Source organism: Hemitrygon akajei, chromosome 13, assembly GCF_048418815.1.
Source record: "Hemitrygon akajei chromosome 13, sHemAka1.3, whole genome shotgun sequence".
NCBI lineage: Eukaryota > Metazoa > Chordata > Chondrichthyes > Myliobatiformes > Dasyatidae > Hemitrygon > Hemitrygon akajei.
In genome coordinates this window covers 2,050,916-2,075,970 of record NC_133136.1, presented here as the reverse complement: position 1 = coordinate 2,075,970, position 25,055 = coordinate 2,050,916, and the positions used below count along the sequence as shown (strand labels likewise).

Genomic DNA, 25,055 nt, shown 5'->3' with positions numbered 1-25,055 from the left:
TAACAAACTCCACCACATCTAAACCCCTCGCTCTAGGGAGATGCCAATCAATATTTGGGAAATTAAAATCTCCCACCGCAACAACCCTGTTATTATTACACCTTTCCAGAATCTGTCTCCCTATCCACTCCTCCATGTCCCTGTTACTATTGGGCGGTCTATAAAAAACACCCAGTGGAGTTATTGACCCCTTCCTTTCCTAACTTCCACCCACAGAGACTCCGTAGACAACAACCCCTCTATGACTTCCTCCTTTTCTGCAGCCGTGACACTATCTCTGACCAACAGTGTCACAACCCCCCCCCCCCCCCCCCCCTTTGCCTCCTTCCCTGTCCTTTCTGATACATCTAGAGCCTGGCAGTTGAAGTTGCCATTCTTGCCCCTGCACCATCCAGGTCTCTGTAATGGCCACAACATAATAGATCCGAGTGCTGATCCATGCTCTAAGTTCTTCTGCTTTATTCATGATACTCCTTGCATTACATTCGGTCTGAGCGCATCCCTCCTCTATCACTTGCCTATCCTCCCCTTCACACTGTCTCCAAGCTTTCTCTATTTGTGAGCCAACCTCCCTTTCCTCCGTCTCTTCAGTTCGATTCCCACCCCCCCCCCCCCCAGCAATTCTGGTTTAAACTCTTCCCAATAGCCTTAGCAAACCTCCCCGCTAGGATATTGGTCCCCCGGGATTCAAGTGCAACCCATCCTTTTTGTACAGGTCATTCCTGCCCAAAAGAGGTCCTGATGATCCAGAACTCTGAATCCCTGCCCACTGCTCCAATCCCTCAGCCACACATTTATCCTCCACCTCACACTATTCCTATACTCACTGTCACGTGGCACAGGCAGTAATCCTGAGATTACTACCTTTGAGGTCCTGCTTCTCAGCTCCCTCCCTAACCCCCTGTAGTCTGTTTTCTTGTTGAGCATTTTATTTAGAGATCAGTCACGGAACAGGCCCTTCCGGCCAAAGGAGTTGCTCTGTCCACTAACCCACCTATTTAACCCCAACCTAATCACGGGACAATTTACAACGAGCAATGAACTTATTACCCGGTCTGTCTTTGTACAGTGGGAGGAAACCGGAGCACCAGGAGCAAACCCAGGTGCAGATGGGAAAAACACTTCTCCTTCTGACCTTAGTTGTGACTATTGTGCAATGTTTCTCTAAGGTAATTCTACCACTGGGGACCACGGTAGCATTGCAGTTCCTGTGACCCTATTACAGCTTGGGGTGTCGGAGTTCAGAGTTCAATCCTGGCATCCTCTGCAAGAAGTCTGTATGTCCTCCCCATGGAATGTGTGGGTTTTCTCCAAGTGCTCTGGTTTCCTCCCACAGTCCAAGGACGTACCAGTTAGTAGGTTAGTTAACCATTGTAAATTGTCCTGTGATTAGGCTCGGGTGAATGAGGAGTTGCTGGGTGACGGGGCTTGATGGCCTGGAAGGGCCTGTTCAGTGCTGGCCGACTAAATAAAAGGAAAAGGCATAACTCCAACTTGTGATATTGGTTCACAAACACATTAAAGGTGTTCTCCCCTGTTCTTTTCAAACAGGATTCCAGTTCAGGAACATCTCTCCACCCAGAGGTAAACCAGTGTGGAATGATCCCAGAAAAACACGTGAACAGTGGACTGGTGCTTTAAGGAAGTACAGGGTGACCCTAAACCACAGGTTCACTGAGTCTGCCACCAGCAGGAGAGCCCCATATTCCGGTGAGTAATCTTCGTGGTCCATGAACCAAATCGGATGGATTGCACAAATGTGATGAGTATGCGTGCAGCTGATTCATTGCGGGGTAAATCGATCGATCGCAGGATGAATCGATTGATCGCGTGGTGAACCGATTGAGCCTCCTATGTACGCAGGCTCTCTCTTCGAGCAGGTTTTTGAGTGCGGATGTCTCTGATTCAGTGGACTTGGGTCATCACTCCCGCACTGTAATATAACAGGCATGAACCATTACTAACGTGACTCAGTAGAAACACTTAATCCTACTTCTCCATTGTTGTTCCTGCTGTACAGCTGTTCTTGGCACTTTCTTTGAAGTAATATCACAATAGGCAATGTTCATTAACACGGACCCCTGTATTTACCTCATTCACATTGTGGTGTACAGGAACATGGAGCATTCCAGCACAGTACAGTGCTGACTTCTTAACCTACTCTGAGATCAATCTAACCCTTCCCTCCCACACACCCATCCGTTTTTCTACAATCCATGTGCCTATCTAAGAGTTTCTTAAATGCTCCTAATTTATTTGTCTCTACCACATCCTCTGGAAGGGTTTTCCACACACCCACCACTCTGTAAAAAAAAAACCAAAGACAACAAATTATCTCTAACAACCTATCTATACTTTCCTCTAATCAGATTAAAATGATTCCTATTTGTATTAAGCATTTCTGCCCTGGGAAAAAGTCTCTGGCTGTCCACTCTATCTATCGTGTTGTACACCTCTATCAAGTCACCTCTCATTCCCCCAGCTCGCTCAACCTCTCCTCATAAGTGAATCTCCTCTGCATCCTCTCAGAAGCTCCCACATCCTTCCTATAATGAGGCAACCAGAACTGAACACAATATTCCAAGAAAATTAGGCAAGCTCTCTGATCCGGGATTGCTAATACCCAGAAATATGAGAGAAGGATGGATCCAGGGTGTAGATGCTGAGAACCGACAAGGATTCCCAGGATTTGCAGGTTGAATCTACTTGGGAGGGCTTCTGTTGAGACGTTCCAGCGGGTCTGGGTGGTAATGGATTGTCATCTGACTGTACATACATACAACAAAATGAAACACTGTTCCTCCAGACCATGGTGCACCCAGATATCTCACACAGCACATGAAACAAAATATTACTGTAAGTTAGTAAAATATCATTCAAAATGCATGTGGTGCACAACACAGGTAAACAGTAAACAGCTGGCTGTCCTGGTGATGAGACCTCCGTGCTGACAGGGAATTCATTAGTCTCACAGCCTGAGGGAAGAAGCTGCTACCCAGTCAGACGGTCCTCGTCCTGAAGCTTCTGTATCTTTTTCCTGACAGGAGTGGGTCAGGGAGATTGTAGGATGGGTGGTAGGGATCCTCAACAATGCTTCAGACCCTTTGTCTATAATGTTCCCAGTAAATGTCACAAATTGTGGGGAGGGAGATCCTGGTGATCCTCTGTAGGGCTTACGGTCTGATACTTTGCAGCTACCATACCACACAATGATGCAGACAGACAGGACACTCGATGGTGCTCCTGTAGAAAGTGTTAGAATGGGGGTGCAAAGCCTTGCACAGCTCAGACTCCTTGCTGCTGATGTTCCAGCGGGTCTGGGTGGTAAGGGAGTGGATCTGAAACAACATACAGATTTTCAGAGCACTGGAGTACATGCTGTGTAAGATTCGCTCTGGGGAAAGAAGTTCACATCTGTTCATGTGCTCAAAGCATAGCAGAGTAATGTTTGCACTTTTCACTCCGTTTCTCAGTCTGAAGTCACAAAGTGAAGCGAGTGTCTGTGAGTATTACCCAGTGTGAAACGAAGTCCAACCCTCTGTATTCACAGCACGGACTTCCAAGCCTGGTTCCAGATATAGAGACGGTCGCAGCTGCAAGTTTCCTCAGTACCACTCGCTTAACGACGCTCATCTTTTCAACTACTACCTCAGGAAGTTTGGGTTTCAGGAACAGCCACGCCGTCTTTCTGTATGTCCTTTTGTTTTTCTCAGTGAATAGCAGACAGTGCCAGCACCGTGAATCTCCATAAAAGCTGAGCTTTGCTAATATCTGTACAAGTCTTGGAAATGCTGTCAGTGAGTACAGTCACACCATTCCTAAACGTGTCTTTGCACAATTACATGTCCCTAATGTACCTGCCTATATAACTCCCCCACCCCACATCATGTTACACACATCCTTCACTCTCTGTTTCAAAACAAAAGCTGACCTCTGACACCCCCCTCTACTTGCCTCCAGTCACCTTAAAATGATGCCCCCCCTGTGTATTAGTCACTTCTGCCTTGGGAAAAAGGCAAAGGGAACTATATAAAGCATCCTTCTGCCTAAAGTGGAATTTTCCTGGAGGCCAGCCATTTTGATTCCAAACCCCATTCCCATTCCAGCATATCAGACAACAGCCTCCTCTTCTGCCATGATGAAGCCACCCTCATATTACTTCTAGGTAGCCCTAAACCTGATGGCATGAACGTCGATTTCTCCAACTTCTGGAATTTTTCCCCTTTCTTTTACTCTTCTATTCCCCACTCTGACCTCTTATCTCTTCTCCTTATCTACCTATCACCTCCCCCAGTACCTCTCCTCCTTCCCTTTCTCCCATGGTCCACGCTGCTCTCCTATCAGATTCCTTCTTCTCCAGCCCTTTCCTTTTCCCCCAATCACCTCCCAGCTTTTATTTAATCTGGCCACTTGGCTTCACCTATCACCTCCCAGCTTGTCTGCCTTCCCCTTCACCGTCTTCTTATTCTGGCATCTTCCACCTTCCTTCCCAGTCTCATCCCGAAATGTTGACATTTCATTTCCATAGGTGCTGCCTGACTTGCTGAGTTCCTCCAGCACTTTGTGTGTGTTGCTCTGGATTTCTAGCATCTGCAGAATCTTTTGTTTATGATATAAAATATAGTAGCTTGACTACACAAATATCTTTGCACTTTGGGAATAAAGAGAAACTCCCGTCTCTTTGGCTGATGTAATGCATTGAACAGAATTCATCCAATGCCAAAATATATCTGGCCCATGGATAGAATGTGCTTGAAAGACTGAATGGCCTTTTGATGTTCTCTGTGTTAGTCTTATGCCTGGGTTTACCCTGAAATTATTTTTCATTGCTTTTCCAGTTAATTTAATGTGACATAAATCAGTCTTTTATGAAACTGAGCATTACTTTCATGTGATTTTCAGAACTCCAGAAGCGTACTGCTTCCACAATCATCAAACTCGAGGCGTGACCTGTCCAGGACTGGATCCCAAGCGGATGGTGATGTTTTGTACAAAGTGACGGTACAAACAGGCAAGAAAAGAGAAGCAGGGACTGATGCAAAGGTGACATTATATAGATCTTTTAATATTGGCTAAGAAGTCCTCACCTGCATGTCTTATGAGGATATCAGGAACAGGTTTAATATTACTGGCATGTGTTGTGAAATGTGTTTTGTTTTGCAGCAGGACAATGTAATAAATAATAAGTAACTGTGAATGACAACAAGGAGTATCTCAAAAATAAATAAGTAGTGCACAAAGAGAAACAGGTGAGTGTGTGACTGTAATAGAATAGGTTGAGCACGCTCAGGCTTTTCTCTTGGGAGCGAAGGAGGGTGAGAGGTGATGACAGAGGTGTACAAGATGGTAAGAGGCACAGACTGAGTGAAGAGGCAGGAATTTTTCCCAGGGCAGAAGTGGTTAATCCTGGGTCATAACTTTAATGTGATTGGAAGGAAGTATCGGGGGGATGTCAGGGATAAGTTTATAACAGAGAGAGTAGAGTGGTGGGTGTGTGGAACGCAGTGCCAGGGACATTTGAGAAGCTCTTAGGTAGGCACATGGATGGCATACAAAGGGAGGGAAGGGTTCGATTGATCTAGGAGTCAGTTAAAGGTTGGCACAACATCATGGACCGAAGGGCCTGTACTGTGCTGTGCTGTTCTATGCTCTATGGTATCTCAGGGTAAGAACCTAACCTTTAGGAGGATGGTTCAGAATGCCACATTTTTCATCTCGATTCACACATCCTCTATTGAAAACTCATTTTCTCTTCGGTGCTTGCATCTGTGGTAATGTTTTGGATGGGTTATATGGGGAGATAATAGTAATATTACTGTAGATGTTTGCACCTGTGGTGACATTAGGCGTTTACACCTGTGGTGACATTAGGCGTTTACACCTGTGGTGACGTCTGGCGTTTACACCTGTGGTGATATTAGGCGTTTACACCTGTGGTGACGTTCGGCATTTACACCTGTGGTGACATTAGATGTTTGCACCTGTGGTGATGTCTGGTGTTTGCACCTGTGGTGATATTAGGCGTTTACACCTGTGGTGACGTCTGGCGTTTACGCCTGTGGTGATGTCAGGCGTTTGCGCCTGTGGTGACGTCAGGCGTTTGCGCCTGTGGTGACGTCAGGCGTTTGCGCCTGTGGTGACGTCCGGCGTTTGCGCCTGTGGTGACGTTCAGCGTTTGAGCCTATGGTAAGGTTAGGCGTTTGCGCCCTTGGTGATATTAGGCGTTTGCACCCGTGGTGACATTAGGTGTTTGCACCTGTGGTGACGCTCGGCATTTGCACCTGTGGTGATGTCTGGTGTTTACACCTGTGGTGACGTTCAGCATTTGAGCCTATGGTAAGGTTAGGCGTTTGCGCCAGTGGTGACATCTGGCGTTTATGTCTGTGGTGACGTCCGGTGTTTACACCTGTGGTAATGGTTTGGATGGGTTACATTGGGGGTGAAGTAGATAATTGAGAGTAATGCTTGTTTTTGCTGATCAGGCATAATCACACAATCTCATCATAAGTTTTAATATGAATTCTCATCAATAGACACGATTGCAATGGCTTTTTCTTTTATGGAATCAAACCTTAATGATAGTAGCTTGCTCATGAGATTCCCTGTTTTCAATACCGGTATTCGAGTTATGAGTCTAGTAGCAATCCTGTTCCCTGCTATTACAAAGGAAAATGTGCCAGGGAAGCTGAAAGGTCCAAGGTGGTGGGTCAGTCACCTGGACCAGATGGACTACATCCCAGAGTCCTGAGAGAGGTTGCTAAAGAGATAATGGATGCATTGGTCATGATCTTTCAAGAATAACTTGATTCTAGCATGGTCCTGGAGGAATGGAAAATTGCAAATGCCACTCCATTCTTTTAGAAGGGCGGATGACTAAAGCAGGGGATACCAACCTTTTTTGCACCACAGACTGGTTTAATATTGACAATATTCTTGCGGACCAGCCAATGGTGGGGGGGTTGTTGTGAGTGTTAATCATGACCAGAAAATAGGTGATAAATCAACTATAAATCACTTATAAGTGGCTAATACACTCAATTTCGTTTCTAAAAGGGTTTATCTAACGATTTTAATATTAAACACACAGTGCATATTTTCCTCGTATGAACATATAAAATCATTAAAACACACCAATATCGCTGAATCAGTGAGAGCCCTAGCCTTATTTCCCTGCAACAAGACGGTCCCATCGCAGGCTGATGGGAGACAGCGATACTCGAAGGAGGTTCCTTATGTCCAGTCTATTCTGCAATTTAGTTTTCGTGGCTCTCAGCATTTGCTTTTGTCCCGCTTGCTCACGTTTTTTTCACTCAAAAAAACTCAACAGGTTTGTCTTTAAGTGCAGGGTGCTTGGACTCAAGATACTGAAGCAGTTTTGAGTGTTTCATTGCCTCATTAGACAGCCTCCAGGCCCGAACTCCAGCCTCCCACCCGCCCACTGCCAGACGCCTTGGCCAGGTGCGGCTGGGGTGAGAGGACAAGGTCAGGGCCGGAGGTCCCTGTGCCGGGCCGCGGTGGTCACAGTCCGAAGAGAGCGACCGAGCGAGCGAGGAGTGCGACAGGGCACGTGCTCGCCCTTCTTGTAGGTAGGTAAGATCTATCGGCTGACAAAAGTTTGGCTCAAGGGATGACTTTCAGTAGATCACAGCGAGGTAGCTGCTCTGCTACTTACGAAACCCTGAGCCCGAATTAGGTTGTCTGTGAATATTTTAGCACTGGGTTCCCCACGAACATTTGGTGTGCTAAACAGGTTTAGAGGCGACGCCCATCTGTCTGCACTCCAGGCTAGTAGCATCGGCACTGCCCGTCGGCCGCGTGAGGCAGCCGGTTACCCGAGGCCAACCAGTGATCCCTAGCATGAGGGTATCACTGTGTGTAGGCGACTGATGACCTCACGTGCGTTCAAATTCAACAGTGGGCGTGACAGGGAATGAGGAAAGGTGCAGCTGACTCATATCGTTTCATATCGCCAAATCATATTGTTTCCTCGCGGCCCGGTAGCACATGCTTTGCGGCCCGGTGGTTGGGGACCACTGGACTAAAGGACGGAAATTAGGCCAGTTAGCCTAACCTCAGTGTTTGGGAAAGTGTTGGAGTTTATTATTAGAGATGAGGTTTTGGGATACTTGGAGAATAATGATAAAATAAGTCAAAGTCAGCATGGGTTCTGTGAAGGGAATTCTTGCCTGACAAATCTGTTGGAGTTCAAGGAAGTAACAAGCAGGATGGACAGAGGAGAGGTAGTGGATGTCATTTACTTGGATTTTCAGAAGGCATTTGATAAGATGCCACATACAAGGCTGCTTAACAACATAAAATCCTATGGCGTTACAGAAGGGATACTGTCATGGATAGAGGAATGGCTGACAGGCAAGAGGCAGTGAGTGGGAATAAAGGGGTCTTTTTCTGGTTGGCTGCCAGTGATGAATGGTGTTCCTCAGGGTCAGTATTGGGACCGCTATTTTTCACATTGTTTGTCAGTGATTTAGATAATGGAATTGATGGCTTTGTGGCAAAGTTTGTGGGTGATACGAAGATAGGTGAAGGGGTAGGTAATGCTGAGGAAACAATGCAATTGCAGCAGGACTTAAGACAAATTGGAAGAACTTGGAGTGAAGGAAGATGAGAGGTGACCTGATAGAGGTGTATAAGATGATCAGAGGCATTGATTGTGTAGATAGTCAGAGGCTTTTCCCCAGTGTTGAAATGGCTAGCATGAGAGGGCATAGTTTTAATGTGCTTAGTATTAGGTACAGAGGAGATGTCAGTGGTAAGTTTTTTTTGCAGAGAGTGGTGACTGCGTGGAATGGACTGCTGGCGACGGTGGTGGAGGTGGAAATGATAGGCTCTTTTAAGAGACTCCTGGATGGATACTTGGAGCTTAGAAAAATTGAGGGCTATGGGTAACCCTAGGAATTTCTAAGGTAAGGAAATGTTCGGCACAACTTTGTGGGCCAAAGGGCCTGTATTGTGCTTTAGGTTTTCTATGTTTCTGTAATGGGTAAAAGAGTGGCAGATGGAGCATAGTGTTGGGAAATGTATGAAAATGCATTTTGGTAAAAGGAAAAATAGTGTGGACTGTTATCTAAATGGAGAGAAGGTTCAATGATGGAATGGAGGAGCAGACTCAGTAGGCTGAATGGCCTAATTCTGCTCCTATGTCTTATAGTCTTGTGGTCTTACACTGTCAGTAGAATGTGCCTTTTTCTAGCATAGGTGAATTTTTGGAGATTCCAGCAGTTGCCAAAAAAATAGGATTTTACTAAGGTATCAGTGAATTAATTTTAATATTGTGCTGAATACATAAATAATTCTGGTTGTATGAACATGACAATATGCACAAGCACTTCATTATTCTTCCTAGGCCTCTGTTGTTTTTGAATTTAGAATTTAATTGCATCAATGCTTCTGGGCCTGTACTCACTGGAGATTTGAAGAATGATGAGGAATCTCATTGAAACATATTGAATATTGAAAGGTCTGGATAGAGTGGATATGGAGAAGATGTTTCCTGCATTCTGGGAGTCTTGGACCAGAAGACATAGTCTCAGTGTAGAGGGATGTCCATTTAGAATGGAGATGAGGAGGAATTTCTTTCACCAGAGGGTGGTGGACCTCTGGAATTCATTGCCACAGGCTGCTGTGGAGGTCAAGTCATTGAGTATGTTTAAAGCAGAGGTGATGGGTTCTTGCTTTGTCAAGATGTAAAAGGTTACAGGGAGAAGGCAGGAGAATGAGGTTGAGGGGGATAATAACTTAGTCATGATGGAATGGCAGAGCGGCCTCGATAGGACGATATTCCTGCATCTTATGGTTTTATAACAATGTACATCTTTTGTGAAGTAAACTGACTGGCAGGAAATGGGGAAGTGTGAAAGCTAATGCCACTTTGTCATCATGACCCAGTCCATCCCATATGTTTACTTGGGATGTTATTGCTTTGATTGGAAACATCAATTACATCATCCCTTGCTAATGTTTAAATAGAACAGACTTTCAAAATTATAGCTGAAAATATAGAGAACAGCAAGTCAGACAGCATCTTGTGGATAGAGAAACTGAATTAATGTTTTGATTCACTGAAGTTTAATTAGAAACCTGCTGAAAGATCTCTGAGCTACATTAATGCAGTATCTATCTACACAGATGCTGCTGGACCTACTGAACATTTTCTACTTTATTTCAGATTTCCAGTATCTGCAGTAATTTTCTTTTGTTTTTACTCAGAATGTTTACAGTTTGTTTCTATGCCAAGTTGTAAACCACTACACTTTTTATGTTCTTGATTTCTTCTCTAAATACAGTGGATTCTGGTTAATTGGTCCAAAGATTAACCAGGGCAGCTTATTTGGGACACTATTGGCTTAATTGGGGCAGGCAATTGTTGACAAAAATTTCTAACCAGTGTCAGTCACGTGCACTTGTGTGGCTATCAGACACTACCCCGTGCTTAAAGTGGCCAGTTTTTAAATAGCATTACTTGTGTGTGTTCATGTTCAAAAAGCAGTGATTTTTGTCACTGTTATTTGGTGAGAAATAAGCAGGAAGACAATTCAGAACTGCCTTACTCATTGTGGGTTCAAGCATATATGGCAACTCTAGGCCAGTTAGCTTAACATCTGTAGTCGGGAAAATGCTTGAAGCTGTCATTAAGGAAGAAATAGCGAAACATTTAGTAGGGAGTGGTTCCATTAGACAGATGCAGCATGGATTCAGAAAGGGCAGGTCCTGTTTGACAAACTTACTGGAGTTCTTTGAGGACATAATGAGTGCAGTGGATAGAGGGGAACTGGTGGATGTCGTATACTTGGATTTCCAGAAGGCGTTCGATAAGGTGCCGCACAAGAGACTTATAAATAAGATATGGATGCATGGAGTTGGAGGAAGTGTATTGGCATGGATAGTGGACTGGTTAACCGATAGAAGGCAGAGAGTTGGTATAAATGGGTGTTTCTCCGGTTGGCAGTCAGTGGTGAGTGGGGTGCCACAGGGGTCGGTGCAGGGCCTGCAGCTGTTTACCATTTACATTGATGCTTTGGAAGAGGGGACTGAGTGTAGCATAGCAAAATTTGCTAATGACACTAAACTGAGTGGAAAAGCAATTTGTACAGTGGATGTGGAGAGACTGCAGAGGGATATAAATAGGTTAAGTGAGTGGGTCAAGGTCTGACGGATGGAACACAACGTTGGTAAATGCGAGATCATCCACTTTGGAAAGAATAATAGAAGAGCAAATTATTATTTAAATGGTGAAAGATTGCAGCATGCTGTTGTGCAGAGGGACTTGGGAGTGCTTGTTCATGAATCGCAAAAGGTTGTCTTGCAGTTACAACAGGTTATTAAGAAGGCAAAAGGAATGTTGGCCTTCATTGCTAGAGGGATTGAATTCAAGAGCAGGGAGGTCATGCTGCAACTGTACAGGGTACTGGTGAAGCCGCACCTGGAGTACTGTGTGCAGTTCTGGTCTCCATACTTGAGGAAGGATATACTGGCTTTGGAGGCAATGCAGAGGAGGTTCACCAGGTTGATTCCAGAGATGAAGGGGTTAACTTATGAGGAGAGATTGAGTCGCCTGGGACTATACTCTCTGGAATTCAGAAGAATGAGAGGGGATCTAATAGAAACATACAAAATTTTGAAAGGGATAGATAAGATAGAAGTATGAAAGTTGTTTCCATTGGTAGGTGAGATTAGAATTAGGAGACATTGCCTCATGATTCAGGGGAGAAGATTTAGGATGGAGATGAGGAGAAACTGTTTTTCCCAGAGAGTGGTGAATCTGTGGAATTCTCTGCCCAGGGAAGCAGTTGAGGCTTCTTCACTAAATATATTTAAGATACAGTTAGATAGATATTTACATATTAGGGGAATTAAGGGTTATGGAGAAAAGGCAGGTAGGTGGAGATGAGCCAATGATCTTATTGAATGGCAGGGCAGGCTCGATGGGTCAGATGGCCTACTCCTGCTCCTATTTCTTATGTATTCAGACTTGGAGATGCCAGAAACAGGTAAGAGTCAAAATGAAACAATTTCACTACTTCAACAAGTTAAGAACTCTGAAGAATTTGAAATTGATGATAATCATCTTGAATGCTGCAATGAAAATGAAGATCTGGGGGATTCAATCATTAAAAGCATTGCATGAAGGCAGCCCATTATCTACACTAGGTGTCTGTGCTGATATTGTTCATTTACAGACAATCAAAAGAACACAGCAGCATACACTGGATGAATTCATCCTTTGATAAATATTTGGAACTAATACACAACTTGTACTACTGTAGTATTAGTCGTGTTCTAATTTGTTCTGTATTTCATTTAAATACATAACATATTACTCAGTTATATCCTTTTAGCCAATTCCTTGAAACTTCGGCTAATTGGGACAGTCATTTAATTGAGCCAAAATGTACTGGTCCTGATGCGTCTCAGTTAATTGGAATCCACTGTACTTGTGTACTATTATGGTTTGCTTGTTATCGGTGATTTAATTCTAAATTTAGAGTGAATTATGAAACGTCGTAAAGTGAGGATACTTAAAATTAGATTGTAAATTAGAGCATTATATAAAAATAATTTCAAATTTTCTTTAACATTGTTCCAAGAAGAGCCTTCTTTACCTTGTGTTGGGGAATAAAAAGCAGAATCACTGAAGGAACCCCTTAAAAACATGTCAGACAATCCTCAAACCCTGCCTATTGGCCTCCAGCTGCACAGCATCACCCCACAATCCTTTTTGCCACCAATTTCATATCTTTGTCCAGATCTATCTCCACTCATACCTGACCTCTCCTAAGCTCAAATCTGACCCAACCTGTCCAACGCTCAAATCAGATTTGACTTCTCCAATGCTCATTTTGGAACCAATGCTTTCGAGACTGAGTTCGGAGTGGTTAAGTCTGAGAGCTATAGGAAATACTTGCTGTTTCATTTCCTTTAGTCTATCCACATTCACTTGCTTTTTGTCTTCTGCTAACATTGTAAAAGATCCTTTCATGTTTGTAACTGTTGGGCTTTCTTCAGGAGGCTGTTGTGAGGTGACTGAGCTGGCCTCCAAAGGATTACTGCACAGCATGTTGTCTGCCATTTTCTTCTGATCTCTGTGGACCATGGGTTTGAATTCTGTCAGCTGGTCCTGGGGCCCAGTTTCCATGCCACAGCCCTGAGTTGGGTTTCCAGCAGGGCTTTGATCAGCCTCAGCATCTACATGGCTTTCATTAGATTTCAAGCCTTCACATTTATTCAAAGTTGGTTTCTTGGGTCTACATCCTGATCTGATTTTTGAAGTTTGCTCCTGACTGAACTCTGCTAATGACAACGCTTCATGTTCGATTTCCCTTTCATTTTCATTCAAACCAGTTCGTTTTAACTCCAGAACTCCTGCTAGGGAATTCTTCTGCCATCTTCTGCTTTCAGCAGTGAGAAGACTTATTTGTGTCAGGTCTTCTCTGCCCCCATTGGGTGTGACTGGGACATCTAGTTTCTTTGGATCAGGTCCAGATATGGTAGCACTCTTCTGACGACTGCTCGTTGCAAGTTCTTGCTGACCTGATTTCTTCACATCTTCTTCAGAACTCCACAGATCAGAGATTGCAGAAAGACTGCCATGAGTACCAGGCTCCGTCGGACTGATAGGTGACCAGCCTGCATTACGACTCTGATGGGTGGGGCTACTTTGGAGCCTGATCTCTGAGTGATCTTCCCTCTGAACTGGGTTAACTGCAGGGGAATAGTTAATCGAAACTCCAGTGGCACTTTCGTTGAGGCAGAGCTCCACACGGTAGCCCGGCTTTGACAATTCTGAGTTGCCTCTAGACAGTGCGACTAGAAGGCTGCCCTGAGATGTTTCAGCTATAGAGATAGTTCCTTGTTTGACATCTATAATGCCACCGAGATATTGTTGTTCAATAGAATTCCTTTGAATTCCTGCAGTGTTCACTGCCGAAGCATTTTCCTGGTAATTTCCTGCAGACAGACTAACTTGCTTTGACTTTCTCAGCTCCATACTTTGTCTAGGTGTGACGTCTACAGGACTACCCAAATCTGATGATCTTGCACCTTCTCCTGTGGCTGATTCTGGTCTGAATGTAGTAACACTCCCCTGATGACTGATTGCACCAGGATTCTTCAGGCCTGACTTCATTATTTCTGTAAGCGGTCTGCAGGAAGGTGGGACTACACCAGGGAGTTCAGACGTCTGAGTTGAGGGATTGTCTGCTTTACGACTACCTTCAAGTTTAAGAGGCAGAGTCGAAACCTCTGTAGAATTGTCATCGGGGCTGATATGGGTAAGAAGATGTTTCTGCTTAAACTCCATCTGAGTCTCACTGAGGGCAATGTTTCCACAGTTAAGAGATTTTGATAGTTCTGCATCATCTCCACTCGTAAAGCTCTCCTGAGAGCGTTCCAATACTGGGTAATCTTCTTGCTCATCTTCTACAGTACCAGATGGGGTTGACGTGCTCTGTGCTCTGGAATTCCCATGGAGTCTAACCATTGTAACACCCTCTTCATAGGGAGTCCTCTGATACCTTCCTTCAACAAAACAATCAATCTCCAACCTTCTCAACTCAGTGCTCCCCTTGGCAATGACATGTGCATCGAGGTGTATATTTGATATCTTCTGATCTTCTCCAGAAGTTGGTTCTGGTTGGCTTGTAAGGGGGCTCCCCTGATAGTTGACTGTCTCAAGGCTCCTCAGTTCTGACTTCTTCACCTCTTCATCAGAACTCAAGGGAGACAAGGCTGCTTCAAAGCTATTGTCCGATGCCAACGTGGATGGTCTCCCGAGATAAGGTTTGAACTTCATGGGGCTGTCGTCGTGCCTGAGCTCCGTATTGCACCTCTGGGTTGTATCTGTTCCAGGAATGTGTTCAGCTTTGTCCCCCAGCTGTCCCACGTGCAGGTGGACACTCACAGGCTGCTGCCACTCTGACTGCTTTGCATCATTTCCAGATGCAACGTGTAGAGGATTTTCCTCACATGCAGGAAGTTCACCTTGGTTGTTTTCCACAATGCCGGGCATATTTGATTCATTTAGCTGCTCTTCAGAATTCCCACGGGATATAACCGTCATAAGAGATTCTTCGGAAATGACTTCCAAAGGGCTCCACTGGTAGATTCTAGATGTAGGACTGAGAAATGCCAGGGTTCTTGGATCAATGGTCCCTTTCTGTGTAATGTTGGCAGAACCACACTGGTCAGGATCTTCTCCAGTACTTGTTCCCACAGTAAGACCATTGGCGCATCCCTGGCGAATCAGTGCAATCAGACTCTTCAAATTTAGATTCTTCATTTCTTCATCAGTACTCCAGGAAGGTGAGGCTGCATGAAGATTTCCTTCAGAAAGCATGGCAGAATGGCTTCCTGATGCTGCAACAGTTTCAGGGTTGAACAGAGTTTCACTGAGTTCAGTGTGACTCATCTCAATCATGTCCTGCCCAGCATTGTGTTTTGGTTCGCTGCATGCCGAACCACGCATCGGGTTTACTGTTTCACTGGAGGTTAGTCGGCTCCCTCGGTCATCTCCAGGAGGAACCTTAAGATCTTCCTGATCATTTTCTACCACAGAAGTGTTCTCTTGTTTAATCTCTGATTTGATTCTAGCAGCGTTCTCCGGACCCCTGACTGTTCCAGGGGGATGCAGATCGGATTTCCTCATTGCCTCACTGAGGCTGCTCTCGGAACGTCTCCCTAACGATGAAGCTGAGCTAAGACCACCTGCAGGACTGAGACCCACTGGGTCCACTTGCGGCTTGGCTATGGTAACACTCACATTGAACTCTGTGTGAATCCTTTGTTGTTCATTTACCACAGGAGCAGGTTTAGATTTGATGTCTGTTTGATTCGCATTGAACTCAACACTTTCAGAGAACATCGCTGAGTTATCTCCAGAAGTAACCTCAGCAGTATTTTCCTGAGGCTTCTGCGATATGAAAATCTCTTTGTCAATATCTTGGAGATCTTGCTGCTCACCAACGTTCCCATGGTGTTTTCCTGTGACAAGGCTTTCTTTATCACTGACATCCAAAGAATTCTCCTGATCTTTTCTTTCTGTGGGACTATTAAGATTTGGTCCTTTCAGACTGCCACACTCCTGAAGTATGATATCTACAGAATCATCTACATTTGATATCCCATTATCTTGCCCAGGGGGTGTTCCTGGTCTCTCCGGATGACTATTTTTTCTGGGATTCTGTAGATCTGTCATTTTCTCTGTCTCAGAGGAGCTCAACATGGGTGAGCCTACACCAAGACTTCTCCCAGAATCTATTGCCGAAGGACTATCTGGTGGTGAGCCTGCTTTGGAATTGTCTTCAGATTTAACCGAGGGCTCCTCCTGAGGCCTGAGCTTTATTGCACTCTTGTAGAGTTTAACCATGATGTTCAGTCCTTCTTCTCCAAGATGTTCAATTGCCATGTTGACACCCAGCCCACTGGCCTGATCACTACTTGTAGGAGAATGACTAAGAGTTCTGCTTTTCCCAGATTCCATTGCTCTCCCATGATATGTGGTAGAGTCAAAACGACCTCTATGAGACTCTATTATATTATTAGTAATAGCCTGCATTTCTGTTCGAGAACCTTCAGCTTTGGCTACATTACATGGCTGAGGAATGACATTTACTGGAGTAATACAATTTGATTTCCTTGGGCAATTACTGTGATCTGTGGGATATAGGATTGGTACAGGGTCATCTTTTGGTGAAATTTCAATAAAATCCTTTTTAGGATTGACACTTGGACACTGCAGACTTCCTTTTTCACCGCCTTCTGATAGAGTATTCTTATGGAAACCATCTGATACTCCATTTGCCAAGTGTGGTGTTTTAAAATCTTTATTGGGGCTCTCCTGATGTCCGGACATTCTGACTTCCAAAATGTTTTTGTTTGGAACGTCAGTGAGGTTTGATCTCTGGTCCTTCTTAGCACCTTGGCATAGTTCAGGTTCAGTAGGTCTGTGTTGGAGTCCAGCTTCTTGTGGATCCCTCTGGGCTTTTACTCCCATCTCTCCTCCAGAATCCTCTTCCTGGGTTACTGACTTGGTTTTCTCGTAAGAATCCTGTGTAAGATTGATTGTTGCCTCTCCAGTTTCTGATCCTAGATTTGGTTCTAATGAATTTGGATTCCCATTAATTTGAACTGGTGGATGAAGAACCAGATTTTCCTGTGGATGTCTTGTGGGAATCTCTTGAGAACCAAACTGCAGGAAGCTTTCTTTTGTATCTGCTTTCAATTGACTTGGAGGAAGAATGACTGTAAGGGAAATATCGATTGTTGCCTTTTGACCTTCCTCAGGGTTTCTTCCAGGACTGGCTGAAGTGATGGTCTCCAGGACTGTGTCCTGAGGTCTGACGGTTACCATGTTCCCAAAGTCTCTGTTGTGCTCACTTTGTTCATCACACTTCAATGCTTCAGCACAGTCAGGGGGGCTGCCAATTGCACCACACTTCCCACATCCATCTTTTATAAAGTTTCCTTCAGGATACATTCCTACAGAAAGCTTATGGGATTTTATTGTGTCATAGTTCCTGTAGGAAGCACATGGCTTTTGCATACAGTTCAAATGGTTAGGCATTACATTTCCTCCTTCAGCCCTGATCTCTACAGGATTCCCAAGGCTTCCTGTCTTTACAGAGTCAAGTACTCTTGGTTTAATCTGAGATGTTTCATTTAGGTTTTGAACATCGACTGACTTCCTTTCAGGTACAAGTTTCCTGGCACTCCCCAGAGGTCTGTCTGCTGTTGGATCAGCCTGAGGATTGATCTCTATAGAATTTCCAAAGTATTTTGTTACTAAAGGACTATCAGGGGTTGGATAATTCAGGTGAACACCAGAACTGTCTTCATGTCTTGCTGTGGTGAAAGTACCATGGGAACCGGCTGCCAAGGGGCTTTCAGGAGTTGTAAGTTCTGCAGCTGTTGTAATGGGTCTGTGGGGTTTGAAGTTGGCAGGACTGTATAACTGTAGATTTCTGAGCTCATCTGTGGAACTTGGGTATGGTTTAACCATAAAAGGATTCCCATGTACGGGAGCTGATGGTGGACCAACAAAACTTGGCATCTGTATGTGAGCTTCGGTAGTGGATTGGTGCCTGGTGGTGGCAAGGCGTTCTTCAAAACTTAACCCTAAATAACTGCTTGGAGCCCCAGTTCCAACAGACCTCCATTGGAATGGTCCTTCTGTCAAATTATTCCAACCTGGAATCCTCAGGTCTGCTCCAGGATAACTGGTGAAAAGCATTGTGACAGGACTATCATGAGGTCTGACCATTAATGGACTGCTGAAGGTTCTCATTGATGCAGGGACCTCAAGCTGTCCAACTGACAATGGCTTCATACTGGCTGGGACATCAATAGGTCTTTGGAATTGAAGGCTCTCTGAGTCACGCACTGGATTCCAATGACGGCCTAACTGTGTGGGAGTCTCTTGAGTTATAATTGTAGAATCTGCCATTTTCATGGAGTTTAGTGTAGGACATTCTTGCCCTGTTGTTGCATGCCCTTGAGGCTTATTTTCAATGGATTCTACATCATTTCTGAATTCTGAAGGATTCACGTGAACTCTGGCATCTGCAGGAATATCTACACTTGACATCTGCAGGCCCACTTCTTGCTTTCTGAAGGGTCTGACTCCAGTTTCAGCACCTTGGTGAAGCTTTCCTTCCAAAGTATTCCAATGGGGCTCAGTTCGGATAGGACTAGTTGAGCTCAGTATTCCTACAGGAGAGTTGTTCACCACCATCTGTGGATAGCCTCTTGTCACTGCTGGAGACCCAGAAAGGAGATTAGCTGTGGCAAAACTGAACTGATTTGATGTTGGGAAGTCACTTTGCAGATAATTTTGTATGTTAACTGCTGTTGGAGAATGCCATGGTACACGTGTTTCAGGGTTCAATGTTACCAGGCTCTTGGAGAGATTATCCTCTAGAGGGTTTATTATTGTTGGTGCCATCCCTGGGTGTGTCATGTCTGAAGGTTTCACAGCACTGGTCATTATTGAATTGTTGAGGTTCTTTTCATAATTAACTTGAGTCCAGCCTGTTCCATAAAAACCCTGTGCTCCGAGTGCCCATTCGGGACTCCCCATAGGAGGAATGAGAGGTGGATTGACTTCAACAGCATTGCTTACACCTGTTTTCCTCAAGATGTCACTGGAAATGTTTCCAGAGCTGGCTGTGAAGTCAATTACCCCTGGTCTGGTAGCTGGATGAAGATTGAGATTCAACGTCCTCTGATCATCAGGGCTCCTGTAGGACGTGGCCATCACCGCATCCTCCTCAGCTCTGATTGCTTCTAGACTAATTTCTGATTTGACTGTGTCGTGGTATTTGTAGAATTCTTTTCTTTCAGGACTCCCATAACTTCTCATTTCCAAGGGGTTTTCAATAGTTGGCATCTTGGGGATAAAGCTTTCTGTGTTCCCATGTGTCGATGAATCCTTGCAGGATGTTCCTGCTAAATTGATCTCTTCAGTTAGAATCTTCAACGGAGGGTCTGAAGATGACAACTTAGTTATATCATTGGGACCCCAATGGAGGCCAGAACTTCCCTGATGTTCACCATCGTTTGGATCTCTTTCAGATTTCTGGAACTTCCCTCCTGCAGGGTTCCCATGGGGGCTTGTTTGTGTTGACCTCTCAAGGAGCCTTGCTTCTGCTGAATTCTCATGTCTTCTATTTTCTGTTGATTTTTCAGGGGGTTGACTTTCTACTGAACTTCTGATGGGCTTTATTTCTACTGAACCTCCAAATAATCTTGCTTCTATTGTACTTCCAAGAGGTCTGTCTTCTACAAAATTATCCAGGGGCCTAGATCCGGTTGGATTCCAATTGGATTTAATTTCAAATAGATTCTCAGGAGGGGTTGTTTGCACTTGACTCTTTAGAAACCTTGTTTCTCTTAAACCCCCTGGATCAGAGTTCCCAAGCAGCCTTGTGTCTGTTGGACTTCCCTGGTGCCAGTCATCTCTGGTAACCCTGTGGAGGCTGAGTTCCATCTGCTCTCTGGGGATTGTTTGCTGTCTACTACCAAGGGGACTGATTTCCTTTGGACTTCCATGGGACATGACTTCTTCAGGGCTTCTATTGTTTCTTACTTCCGCAGGATTCCCCCAGGGCGTGGCCAGTGTATGGCTATCCAAGTTTGAAAGCTGTGGGTTTGTTTCAGGGCCTCTTTGAGGTTTTGCTCCAACATGTCTGTTCTGATTTAACTCCATGAGTCAACTGCACTTTGGATCTTTTTTCTAGTGTTCCTATTGGAGTTCTGCTGGTTGACTGAGGCTTGTTCACTGAAGAAACACTCCACTCTTAACTTCTGTGACATTGCCATGAAAACTGTGAAGTGTTTAATGTCTAGTGTAGTTCACGTGGAATTGTCTTAAAGTTGGTATTGTTTCATGGAGCTGGATTTCACCAGATCCTGTCAAAGACTGACTTTCTGCCTTTTGCATGATTTCAACATTACCCTGTGATGAATGTTCAAATGTAGACTCACATTAGGCAAAACTTCTGAGCTTCTTGTAAGGCAAGTCCTCCTTTTCCTAGCTCCTCCCTCATTTCATTGTGACAAGAGTGAGAACTGTTGCCATGGTTACACTACAATTGAAACTTTAACCTCTCAGTTGTGGCCTCATAGCAAATCTAACTCTGGTTGGTGCCCAGAAAAGAATGAGGGTAAATCTTGGAGGAGTAACAATGCTTGGCAATGCCCACTCTCTCTCTGCAATCACTCCATTGAGTATGATGTTCTCCTAAGGGGTTATCTATTAATGACTGTAGAGACAGATTCAGGATCCACCTATTCTGGTGCAGTGTGGGTAACAGTAAGTGGTGGTTGTGGTTAGTGTTTGAGTCTTTTGGTTGTTCCGTCTCTTGATTCTCAGCTGCTGCTTGTTCTCTGCCGCACAACAGAGGTTGTCCTCACGTAGTACAGCTCCCTCTTGAACAGATCTCCTCCAGGTGTATCTACTGAGTAGAATGTCTTCCCAGTCTTTGGATGCCATGTTGGAGAGGGATGTAATCCTAAGTAGCTTGGGATGTATCCCATCTGACAGGCAAAATAGTTTTCATGTAAGTAGATGTATTTAGAAGGATGCATGGGGATCTCATTGAAATCTACCAAATGTTGAAAGGACTAGATAGGGTGGATGTGGAGAGTACATGGTGCTCCTATGGGGAGCGTTTTTAGAACTACAGGGCACAGTCTCAAAACTGAGGGGCAACAAAGGTAAAGAGGAATTGTTTTTAGCTAGAGAGTAGTCAATCTGTGGAATGCTGTGCCACAGAGGTGGTGGAGGTCAAGTCCATGTGTATATTTGAAGTGGAAATTGATTGCTTCCTGATTAGTCAGGGCATCAAAGGATACGACGAGAAGGTAGGCGTATGGGATTGAGTGGGATCCAGGATCAGCCATGATGGAATGGCGGAGCAGACTCGATGGGTTGAATGGCCTAATTCTGCTCCTGTGCCTTGTGGTCTTATGGAATTCAGGATGCAATTGTTCAGGAAGATCTAAACAAAATGAAGAATGCAATTCAAGAGCTGCAAACTTGGCAGCTCTAATTTTAACTGGGAAAAGTATCCCAGTCATGGCCATTTGAGGCCCTAGAGGTTTTAACCAAATCAGCAAAAAATCTTTTCCTGTCTCTGTCCTTTTCCATGGGATGCGATTGCTTATATCCATTTGGAAGAACAGACAGATATTACTTTATCTCATCTGCACAGTAGTGGATTATTCTTTTAAATTAAAAGAAAGTAAATTTATTATCAAAGTACCTATGTGTTACCATCTATTACATTGAGATTTGTTTTATAGATCATAAGACACCGGAGCAAAATTAGGCCATTTGGCCCATCAAGTCTCTCCGCCACACTATCATGGCTCATTTACTATCTCACTCAGCCCCGTTCTCCTGCCTTCTCCCCATAACCTTTGATGTCCTGACTAATCAGGAACCTATCAACTTCTGCCTTAAGTATACCCAGTGACATGATCTGAACAGCCATCTCTAGTAATGAATTCCATAGATTCACCACCCTCTAGCTAAATAATTTTTTGTTCATCCCTGTTCTAAAGAAACATTCCTCTTTTCTGAGTTTGTGTCATCTGGTCCTGGACTTCCCCCACTACAGGAGACATCCTTTCCACATCCACTCTATCAAGGTCTTTCAATATTCAATATGTTTCAATAAGATCCTCCCCACCCCCACCCCCCCATTTTTCTAAACTTCAGTGAATACAAGCCTAGAGCCATCATATCCTTTCATTCCTGGGATCATTCTTGTGAACCTCCTCTGGACTCTGTGCCAGCACATCTTTTCTTAGTTAAGGGGCCCAAAACTGCTCACAATACTCCAAGTGTAGTCTGAACAATGCTTTATAAAGACTCAGCATTACAACCTTACTTTCATCTTCTAGTCCTCTCAAAATGAATGCTAACATTGCATTTGCTTCCTTACCACCGACTCAACCTGCAGATTAACCTTTAGGGAATGTTGCATGATGCCTCCCAAGTCCCTTTGCTTTTTGGATTTGTGATTTTTCTCTCCATTTACAAAATAGTCCATGCCTTTATTCCTTCTGCCAAAGTGCATGACCATACACTTTTTGACATTATATTCCATCTGCCACTTCTTTGTCCATTCCCCCAATTAATCTAACTCCTTCTGCAGACTCCCTACTTCCTTAATGCTACTCACCCCTCTACCTATCTTCATATCATCCGCAACCTTGGCCATAAAGCCATCAATTCTTTCATCCAAATCATTGACATACAATGTGAAAAGAAGCAGTCCCAACATGACCCCTGTAGTACACCACTAGAGACCAGCAGCAAGCCAGAAAAGGCCCCGTTTCTTCCCACTCTTTTCCTCCTGCCAATCAGCCAACCTTCTATCCATTTTAGTACCTTTCTCATGCTACCATGGACTCTTGTTTTGTTAAGGAGCTTCATGTGTGCCACCTTGTCAAAGACCTTCCGAAAATCCAAATAAACAACATCCACTGACTCTCCTTTGTCTATACTGGCTATCCTGATTGTTATTTCCTCAAAGAATTTCAACAGATTTGCCAGGCAAGATTTGCTCTTTAGAAACTATACTGACTTTGGCCTAATTTATCATGTGCCTACAAGTACCTTGAAACCTGATCCTTAATTATAGACTCCAACATCTTTCCAACCACTGAAGTAATTGGGGACAAAGAAATGGAAGATCAACTTAATGAATACTTTGCTTCAGTCTTCACTGTGGAACACACTAGCAGTGTGCCAGAGGTCTGTGAGTGTCAGGGAGCAGGAGTGAGTGCCATTACTATTACAAAGGAAAAAGTGCTAGGCAAACTCAAAGGTCTTAAGGTTCAAAGGTTTCAAAGGTACATTTAATGTCAGAGAAATGTATACAATATACATCCTGAAATTCTTTTCTTTGCAACCATCCACGAGAACAGAGGAGTGCCGCCAAAGAATGAATGACAGTTAAATGTTAGAACCCCAAAGCCCCCCCAGCACCCCTCCCCCCGCGCGTAAGCAGCAGTGAAGCAACGATCCCCCCCCCCCACTGGCAAAACAAAGCATCGACACCCGCCACTGAGCACTCAAGTGTAAGCAAAGCAACAGTAAAGACACAGACTTGCAGTTACCCTAAAGACTACTTGTTCATCTGGTATTCGACATACCACAAGCTCTCTCTCTCCCTAATAAAGGAGAAAGAGGTATCTCCATTTCACAGCGAGAGGGGAGACATAACAAACAACTCACTGGTTTATGATGTTAAAAGTCTGTTGTGTTGCTTTTTCTGAGCTCTGTGCCCAAAGATCAATGTAGTTATAAAGAAGGGAAGACAGTGGCTATACTTTATTAGGAGTTTGAAGGGATTTGGTATGTCAACAAATACACTCAAAAACTTTTAACTTTTATAGTTGTACCGTGGAGAGCATTCTGACAGGCTGCATCACTATCTGGTATGGAGGGGCTTCTGCACAGGACTGAAAGAAGCTGCAGAAGGTTGTAAATCTAGTCAGTTCCATCTTGGGTACTGGCCTACAAAGTACCCAGGACATCTTCAAGGAGCGGTGTCTCAGAAAATCAGTGGCCATTATTAGGGACCTCCAGCACCCAGGGCATGCCCTTTTCTGTTACCATCAGGTAGGAGGTACAGAAGCCTGAAGGCACACACTCAGCGATTCAGGAACAGTTTCTTCCCCTCTGCCATCTGATTCCTAAATTGATATTGAACATTACCTCACTTATTTTAATATACAGTTTTTAAGTTTTTTGCATGTTTTTAAAAATCTATTCAATATATGTATCCTGTAATTTATTTATTTGTTATTTTTTCTATAATTATATATATTTATATATTGCATTGAACTGCTGCTCCTAAATTTCACGTCATATGCCGGTGAGAATAAACCTGATTCTGATTCTGATTCAAAGATCTCAGGTCTCTGGGCACACAGCCAGAGATTTTCTGTCTCCAATGACACACTGATCTCTTGCAGAGGCACCAACGTCTGATACCCCCGTCTCCAGAGCCACAAAATCTTGGTTCTCTGAAGGCGAATGAGGTTTTTAGGCTGAGCCCTTGGCGTGCCAAATAACAGCCGGTCGTGAAACACCGAGAGCGGGTCCCATTCCCGCAAAGAACTGTAGTCAGTGTGTGACTCCAGGTCAGGGTCTTCAAAAGAACCCTGAAAGGGAAAGGTGGAGATATTAAAGATGGAAATAGAGCCGTTTTCAAAGATGCAAGCAAAGGAGTCGCCGTTAGGTACCATTAATCCTCCTAGGCTCCTCCAAAGCTGCTTAAGGTGGAGAAGTCACTTGGACCAGATGGACTACATCCCAGAGTCCTGAGAGAGGTTGCTGAAGAGAATACTGATGCATTGGTCATGATCTTTTAAGAATCTCTTGATTCTGGCATAGTCTCAGAGGACTGGAAAATTGCAAATGTCACTTCACTCTTTAAAAAGGGAGGACAGCAAAAGAAAGGAAACTATAGGCCAGTTAGCTTAACCTCAGTGGTTGAGAAAATGTTGGAGTCTATCATTAAGGATGA

General features: G+C 44.2%; 1 protein-coding gene across 1 annotated transcript in view; it reads left to right on the top strand.

Moving 5' to 3' along the window:
* The window catches only part of LOC140737585 (lipoxygenase homology domain-containing protein 1-like), a 394,473-nt gene that overhangs the window by 5,699 nt on the left and 363,719 nt on the right, over nucleotides 1-25,055 (top strand). Inside the window, exons 2-5 of the mRNA XM_073064021.1 lie at nucleotides 1,552-1,710; nucleotides 3,551-3,682; nucleotides 3,734-3,737; nucleotides 4,911-5,043. Coding sequence (XP_072920122.1) covers nucleotides 1,552-1,710; nucleotides 3,551-3,682; nucleotides 3,734-3,737; nucleotides 4,911-5,043 — 428 coding nt within the window. The remainder of the gene's footprint in view (nucleotides 1-1,551; nucleotides 1,711-3,550; nucleotides 3,683-3,733; nucleotides 3,738-4,910; nucleotides 5,044-25,055) is intronic.